The 8,614-nt window shown below is 56.7% G+C and overlaps 1 protein-coding gene across 1 annotated transcript; it reads left to right on the top strand.

Annotated features, from left to right (window-relative positions):
- Positions 1-258: 258 nt before the first annotated feature.
- On the top strand, positions 259-2,429 carry ARRDC2 (arrestin domain containing 2; the record flags this gene model as incomplete). Its single annotated transcript, XM_009076131.1, has 7 exons — positions 259-378; positions 470-617; positions 956-1,058; positions 1,351-1,607; positions 1,755-1,914; positions 2,134-2,285; positions 2,376-2,429. Coding segments are annotated over 7 exons (994 nt in total), but the record flags the coding sequence as incomplete, so codon positions are not given.
- Between the last annotated feature and the right edge of the window lie 6,185 nt (positions 2,430-8,614).

The raw sequence follows: 8,614 nt of genomic DNA, 5'->3' as shown, positions 1-8,614 counted from the left end.
TTGGCTGGGCATCTCAGGGCTCTTGCCCTGAAGCCACAGAGCAGAGTGGTGGTAGAGTGAAGCAGAGCCCACCTGGGGAAGCTGTCTGGCTCGCCGAGGAGGTGCCCCTGGGTTGTGCATGCCTGGAGACATGTGGAAAACAGGCAGTGCCCAGCTCTCGTGTCACAGCTGCTGCAGTTTAACCCTGGCAGAAACACTGCTCTGCCTCGTGCTGCTCCTTTCCTCTGTGCTGAACATCTCTGCCACTGATTTGCCCAGGGAAGAAGTTCTAGAGGAGGGAGCTAATCCTCTTCAATCTGTTTTGCCCACAGATAACGGTGAAGCCACTGTCCTGCAAGCAGGAAAGCACGAGTTTCCCTTCACCTTCCAGCTCCCTGAGTAAGTTGGCTTTTTTGGGAGGGACAGGACATCTCAGAAATTATGTTCTTTGAGCAAAACCATTCTAAAATTGCTGATTGCACACCCCCAGGACCCTGACCACCTCCTTCGAGGGGAAGCACGGCAGTGTGCGCTACTGGGTGAAAGCCAAGCTGCACAGGCCCTGGTCAACAGTGAAGAAAGCAAAGAAGGAGTTCACTGTGATTGAACACATCGACATCAACACTCCTGCACTGCTGGTGAGCTCCTCCTGCTCCACCCTTGGGCTCTGGCATCCAAATTCACCTGGGAAGCTCATGGGGAAGGTGTCTGCCACCCTTTTGGCATTACAATGCAGGCCTGATTTCCAGAGGGAATATTTACCCCCTGTAACTTGTGCCCTCTGGTGCTACCTGGGCTGGGCAGAGGTCATCTGTGCCTCTTTGTTTTTGGAAACTTGAATGCATTGCGACAGCATCTTGCATCAGATACCTGAGGAGTTGCTGATGCTCCCGAGCAGGTTCTCGGTGCCAGGGAGGTGCTTGCTTGGAGTTTCATCCTTACTTACTAAATAGCTTAAATATTTCCCCTTCTCCAGGCTCCCCAGGCAGGTGCTAAGGAGAAACTTGCTCGTGCATGGTACTGCAATCGTGGCCAAGTGTCTGTGACTGCCAAGATTGACCGCAAAGGCTACACTCCAGGTGAGATGACATGCTGGAGCCCTTGAACCTCAGCAGGCCATGGGGTCGACCTCAGGGAGGGTATTTGGGGTCACTATGAGCTGAGTTCTTGAATTCTGGCACGAAATCAGTCAGAGCTTTGGTGTGCCCACCTGATGTTGGCAGCCTCCTCAGGATGCTCCCCTTGGATTAATCTGTGTGCCTGCAGTGCTGGATAACATGGCCAAACCTTGATGATCCTGTGCAGGAATTCCCTGAGGCCGGAGTGGGCTCCATCTTCCCTCCTTCAACGTGTGTGTGTCTGTTTTGGCAGGTGAGGTCATCCCTATCTTTGCTGAGATCGACAACTGCACGAGCCGCGCGGTGGTGCCCAAGGCAGCCATCATCCAGACTCAGACCTTCATCGCTCGCGGCACCAAGAAGCAGAAGAGGTCGGTGGTGACCAGCATCACTGGGGATCCTATTCCAGCAGGGAAGAGGGAAGTGTGGCACGGGCGGGCACTGAAGATCCCTCCAGTGGGGCCATCCATCCTCCAGTGCCGCATCATCCAGGTGGAATACTCGCTGAAGGTGAGACTCCTCACGAGGAGTGTTGCAGGTAGATGCAATATTCCCTCCTGGCAGGCTCAGGCCAGTGCTCTGGGGAGATACCTGCCCCTTCCAGACTGGGAAGAGATCACCAGCTAAGCTTCCCTGCTGCCTCCTGTCTCTCTGCAGGTTTGTGTGGATATTCCTGGGACATCCAAGCTGCTCCTTGAACTGCCCCTGGTCATCGGTACCATCCCGCTGCATCCGTTCGGGAGCCGCACGTCCAGCGTCAGCAGCCAGTACAGCGTCAACCTGGACTGGCTGAGCACTATCCCAGAGCAGCCAGAGGGTGAGCATCTCCCTCTCCCCAGGATAAACCCCCTCTGAGGGGCAGAGGAAGTTCTCAACTGGATCACCTTTTGCTTTTTTTTACTGAACTTTTTGGCTGTGGTGCTGAGTTTCCTGAGTTCCTTCCCCAGGGAACTGAGGGAGGGTTTGGGAGGTAATGGGTTTGAAACCTTTTCCCTGCAGCGTTTCCTATTGCCTGAAGGTTCTCCTTTCTCCTCAGCCCCTCCTGAGTACTCAGCAGTTGTGTCCAGCCCAGAGGCCGAGCAGAGCCTGGCCCCGCCGTGCCGCAGCGAACTCGGAGACATCCTGGAAGGTCCTTTCTTCGCCTACATCCAGGAATTCCGGCTCCGACCACCTCCTCTGTATTCAGAGGTGACACATCCCCCTGGGCTGGGAGGGCTGGTGGAGATGGCTGCAGAGTGCTCACACCTGAGGTTTCTGACTCTCCACTCTGCTTTGCAGGTTGATCCAAACCCCCCGTCAGACAACATCCGCCCGCGCTGCATGACCTGTTGAGAGAAGCGCATCGGATGCGGCTGACAGTGTGGCAATCCCTTGGGATGGAAGCTTGCAACCTCACAGCACTTGGGTCTGGAATTGGGGTTGTGGTGTCCGTGAGACTGGAGCTTCTGCAGCTCTGAGCCCTCAGCTCCTCTCGCTGCCCTCAGCTACTCCCGTCGTGACTGTCCCGCAGACCCACACCCCGCGCGGTGCCGTGACCTCAGGCATGGTAGGAGAACACATGGGACCTGGTGGTGTGGAGCAGTTCTGCGTGTGGCTGGGCAGGATGCAGAGATTTTGGAGTTAGAATGGGAGATACTCAGCATGAGCCAAGATTGCTCTCCCCTTTGCCTGCAGTGCTGTGCTCCAACAACTCCTGTGCGGAGAACAGGAGCTTGGAGGCATTTCTCAGGATTACTAGAGAATGTTTTGATGTTGCTCAGGGTTGAGCCCTGTGGCCATGCAGGCACAGCCTTTCGCTTGCAGCTCACCAGGATGGCAGATCCCTGAGGAAGTTGAAAGGCCTTTTTTTTTTTTGGCCGGATGACGTAGAGGCTTTGGCCGCTGCTGATAATCTTTGCCACAAGCCTGTGGGTGCCTACAGGGGGAATGGTTTGAGCTATTTACCCAAACTGTAAAGGCTTCCAAGGGCTTTTACCAGGACTTGGGTGATGAATTTATGATCTCTGGCAGCGTTTTGGTGCCGTTTACCAAGAACAGGAAAGCTGGTTCCTGTGTGTCAGCACCAAACCTGCACCATGTGCTGGTGCCTCCCCCATGATGGGACTGAAACCAGTCCCCAAACTGTGGTACCACCATGAGTGTTTGCAGCTGTGGCTGGTGGCCAAGGAAAAGAGAAGGAAGCCCCAGTCCAAAGCTAGTGACAACAGCAAATGCTGATGGGAGATGTGGAGTTGGAATGAATCCTTCAGGGCCAGGAGTCCTGCTCAGGACTGTCTTGTTCCTGTGCCCGTAGAGGTGTTGGTGGCCCTGGTGGGATGAGGACACAGCAACAACCTGTGCTCAGTGCTGTGGGACTCATCAGCTGGGTGTTGCAGTGACAGTGTGTGCCAGGGGCAGACTGTGCTCGCTCCAGGGTGACCTGAGCAGAGTTTGGGTGCCGAAGACCTTTGCATTCCCTCACTGAGACAATCCTTGGCCGTGCACATCCAAAGCCAGCGTGCCTTGCGCTCTGCACTGGGGCCACCTCTGCTCGCTGGGGTTGCTCAGATGAGTCTTTTCTATCTGTGAACACTTTTGTAATGACCACTCTTGTCTCTTTTTGTACAACTTTTTGTGGGGAATTTTTGTCTGAAATAAATTCTTTAAACCTAGACGTTGCCTGGATATTTTCTTTTGCTCCTCTTTCTGCTTCCTGTGGTCTGGAGCTATGCAACTCATGTGGCTGTTGGGATGTGGGAGCAGGAGCTCCCTGCCCTCACTTTATTGCCCTGCAGTCACCCAGCTCCATTCTGCACCCAGTCCCACTCTGTACTGGGATTAACTGGGTCACTTGGCCAATGCTGTTCTCCAGAAGGATTGGTCCCAAATGCCTCTGGTTCCCCCACAGCTGTGCAGGTTAGGCCCTTTTCCCATCACCTGGGATTCAGGGCTGAGACATCCTATTGTATTTTTCCATACTTGCCTCCTATTTGTGATTCAGGCTCGCTGTTCTCCATCCCAAAAGCCTAGCAGGGACCCAGCAGGTCCATCTGGGAGCTGGGACACTCCTGTGTTGGCTCAGCCATTCCCAAGGAGGGTTGGGATCAGACTCATGCAGTGCTGGCTGGGAACTGCTGCCATGTGAGAAAAGCAGGGATGCTCCTTCACCTGCTTCCTCAGGCTGGGATTTGGTTTTTCACAGCATTTCTGTGCTCCACATCTCTGCTGAGCACAGCAGGTCTTGGTGTGTGCAAGGCCAGGCTTGAGTCAGGGCTTTAGTTTTGTCTTCCATGGACTGTTGGTTTCAAAATGCTGCCACTGGAATGTGATTTTTTTTTTTTTCCCCCCCTCTTTATGTAGTTTTTTGTTTGCTGAGCCACTCAGAGCCACAGCTGCATCAGAGCACGTGCTCCTGCCCTGGACCACAGGAGATAACTTGTCCCTGTGTTTGCCTGCGAGAACCTGGTGCTCCTGCAAGCTTTATTCAAATCTGATTTTAATTTGGCATCCCCAGCACACTGAGTAATCTTCCTCGGAAGAGGATTAACCGGCCTCGCAGGGAATTTGTTTGCATCCTCCTCTGGGGAGATCGTGCCTGGATCTGCCGCTGGCAGCAGCAGCAGTCGATGGCCTCGCTGGGGCTTTTTGCTGACATCAAAGGGGGCACAAAGCACAGCACTGCACCCCCTGGGTGAAGATGCCTCTGAAGGAAGCCCTGTGACCAGGCTGATCACAGCCAACCTCCAGCATGGCACAAGGGAGCTATTCTGCGCCGGCAGAGACGGCCGGGGGCTGCGGGTCAGACCTGGATCATCTGCCCTGGCTGCACAAGGGGATACTTATTCCCAGTGCTTGAGGGAAAGGAGAGTGCCCAGTGCCCTGTCCATCCCACTGTGTCTTTCTGGGAAAGCACATCACACTCTGAGGGGACAGGGACAGGCCATGCCAGACTGGGGAACCCAATGCCGGTGGGCATCGCTCCCAGTGCCCATGTGGGAGTGATCTTGCCAGCAGGGATACTTGCAAATGCCTCCAGGTTTTTCTTGTACAGTTGAGCAGCAGCGTGGCGAGACAGGAGGTATGGCCAGGCTGGGGCTCCTGCCAGGAAAAGGGCTGCACTCCTGAATCCTGGAGGGGCTAAAAATACCTTGTCTGGGCATTCAGAGTTGGGGCACGGTGCAGACCCCCCGGGCAGTGCTTTCACAACTGCTGGCAGTGCTGCATGTGCTCCCTCCAACCTTCTGCTGTTTATCTTCTCTGGCTCCAAAGTCCTGATTGAACAGCTCTGGCTGTTCTCCAGTTTATTGGCACAGGGAGGTTTGGAGCACACGGGGCTGCCTGGGGGGCTGCTGAGCCCGGATGGCCCCGTGCCGCGCGGCGATGCCGGTTGCAGCACGGAGACCTGATGCCGGGCAGGAGGCGCGTGATGCAATTACAGTGCTGGGATTATTTATAGCTCTTGGCCCTGCACACTGGAAAATGCTGCCTGGACCACCCGGCAGAATCTGCTCCTTGCGAGGAGTACAGAAACCTGCCCTCCCCCACCCCAGGTCTGTTTCTCTCTCTGCCTTTTTGCCCCCAAAATGTGGGACCCCTCTGCACTGCCCACTGGGGTGCTGGGACCCTCCCATTGCAGCTCACAGTCCTGCAGGGTGTTGGGACCTCTCCACCTCTAGCTCATGGGTCTGCAGGGTGTTGGGACCTCTCCCTCTCTAGCTCATGGGTCTGCAGGGTGCTGGGACCTCTCCCTCTCTTAACTCATGGGTCTGCAGAGTGTTGGGACCCTCCTTTCAGGGTGCTGGGATGGGTCCCCATTGCAGTTCACAGCACTGGAGGGTGCTGGGACTGCCCCACTGCAGCTCCTGGCTCTGCAGAGTGCTGAGATGTCCCAGCACACAGTTGGAGCTCACAGTCCTGCAAGGTGCTGAGATCTGCCCCTGTGCAGCTCATGGATCTTGCAGGGTGCTGGGACATCCCCCCACTGCACATCACAGCCCTGGAGGGTGCTGGGACTGTCCCCCACAGCTCACAGATCTGCAGGGTGCTGGGACCCCCCACTGCACATCACAGCCCTGGAGGGTGCTGGGACTGTCCCCCACAGCTCATGGACCTGCAGGGTGCTGGGACCCCCCACTGCAGGGTGCTGAGATGCCCTGGCTGCAGCTCAGGTCCTTGCAGCCCCTTTCTGCACCATGTTGTGGGGCTGCTCCTTCTGCCCAGCCTTCCCTGTCCCCAGGGGATGTTCTTGGTCCCATCAGGGTGGCCGTGGCTTTCACTTGAGGCTGTTGTCCTCCAACAGGGGGTCAGTGAGGGGTGGGGGCAGCGTGTCTGAGCCTTGGGAAGGGTGACACAAGAAGCCTGTGGCCGTCCCAGCGCTGGCAGGGACAGAATGTGCCGGAGCTGGCGCAGCCCTGCAAGGGTTGGGATTATGTGCGCCGCGGCTGCCTCCGGCCCGGGCGCCCTTCCAGCTCCCAAAACAAGCACCTCCTTCCCCTAGCCCAGCTGGGCTGAGCCTTGCAGGGTGCAGCTTACCCCAAACCTGCTGAGGGGCACCCCCTGGGAGCTGCTGCGTTGGCACGGGGGGTCTTGGTGATGGTGAACAGGGGGGTGCCCTGCTCTGCCCACATTCAGTGGGTTCGCAGTGCTCACACCCTGGGGAGCAGCAGTCGGTGCTGAAGGGGGTTCAGGGGGTCCTGCTGCCCCCCAGGATCCCTGGGCACCGCGGGCACACAGTCCTTGGCAGCACTAGGCCTTGCTTTGGCTTTGTCCCAACCTCCAGCGCTGCAGAATCCCAGGGCTGCGGATGGCACGGATCGGGCCTGGCAGTGACTCTGGGGCTGGGATTTTGGGGTGCCCCTTGGTGCTGCAGTGGCACAGCTCTGCCAGGGTGCTGGGAAGCAGCTCCCTAACATGCCGAGGCGGCATCGCCCTCCGCCCGCTGACTCAGCCTCCTGTTTGCTGCCGCCCACGAAAACCACAGGCAAAGTCCCTGCATCCCTGTGCTGGGGCTTTCCCCGCTGGCTCGACAGGAATCACAGCTTTTTCCTCTCTTGGGGAAGGCAGTGAACCCCTCTGGATGTGGGATAAACTGCAGAGAGAGACCACTGATGGTTTATGCTGACAAATGGGGTCTGGAGCTGCCAGATGGATGTGTTGCTCGTGCCACATTTCCCATCCCCTCCAAGTGTTGTGCCAGAGGGATCGTGGCATCACTGCTCACCGGGACCCCCCACGAGCCCCAAGGGTGGCAGGTGCTGCCAGTGATGGCTTTGCCAAGGGTCTGCCAGGAGCAAAGCACTGCCTTGATTCACTAAATCAAACCCACCCTCTTGTTTTCATGAGTCTGACCCCCTCATTTGGGGTCTCTGACTGCAGCACTGCCTGGCCCCTTGCACAGTCACCGCTCTCTCCCTCCCTTCCTCGGGCAATGGAAAATTTTTATGACTTTTTGACTTTTATCCAGTTGTTTGGGAGCGAGGAAGGGGCCAGGCACCACGCACAAACATGTCTATGTATAAACACTGGGGACTGCGTCAGGGATGGAGCTGCTGGCGCCAGACCCTCCCCACTGAGCCTGGGTGTCCCCTCTCCCCTCCAGGACCCCAGTGTGGCTCAGTGCTCAGTGACCCGGAGCCATCCCTGTGGGGACACAAATATTTTGGCTTTGTTCAGAAAAACAACACCACTAAAAACCTCCCCCCCTTCCCCGGCGGCGGCGCGTGACGTGTTGGCACACAAACACGGCGCGTGGGGATGGTGCTGGCCCAGCTGGGGATGGGGCACAGACCCCACGGGCTGGGAGCTGCCTTGCCCTGTGTCAGAGCTGTGGCGTGATGGGACTTTGCTCCCTGTGCCACTCCCCACCCTGGCTGTGTTTGCTGTAGCTTCCAGGCAGTGCTTAACGAGCCCTAGAGAAACCCTCATCCAGCACAGGGTGGGTGACTGTCCCCTGGCATCTCAGGAGGGCATCCCACATCCTGACCCCCACGTCTCCTCACAGCTAAAAACTTGCTCGTGGAGGGTGTTTGGCATCAGGGAAGAGTGAGTGTGGCACCACTGCCCTCACTTCTGGGCTCCTCCAGGTGCTGGTGGGGACAGTCCCCAGCTGAGAGATGAGGAATAGGTCCTGTCACCCTCACTGCTCCCAGGGCAGGAGTGATGGGGTGACCCTGCTGATTCCTCCCCACACTCCCTAACCTCAAAAATCTTCAGAAATGGGATTGTGCTCTTTTTTTCATCTCCTTTCCCCCATCACCCTACAAGAAGCAGCAATTTTGAGCTGATTTCAACAATGAAAACTCAACCCAAGCCCAGTCTGGAGGGAGAAGGTCATAACCCTGCAACCCCCTTCCTCATTCATCCATCCATCTCCATCCCAACCCCTTCCTTCATCTTTCTATCCCTCTCTTAGCCCTTCCTCTCATCCCTGCCAGCTTGCAGGGATGCTCACACATCACCAGGAGCCTTCAATGAACCCCTTCCCCATTTTACCAACCTCCCCATCAAGCCTGCACCAAACTATTTTTAAATGCAAGGAT

Source organism: Acanthisitta chloris, unplaced genomic scaffold (assembly GCF_000695815.1).
Source record: "Acanthisitta chloris isolate BGI_N310 unplaced genomic scaffold, ASM69581v1 scaffold8536, whole genome shotgun sequence".
Taxonomy (NCBI): domain Eukaryota; kingdom Metazoa; phylum Chordata; class Aves; order Passeriformes; family Acanthisittidae; genus Acanthisitta; species Acanthisitta chloris.
The sequence above is the reverse complement of the archived record's forward strand: the minus strand, read 5'-3'. Positions and strand labels throughout refer to the sequence as shown.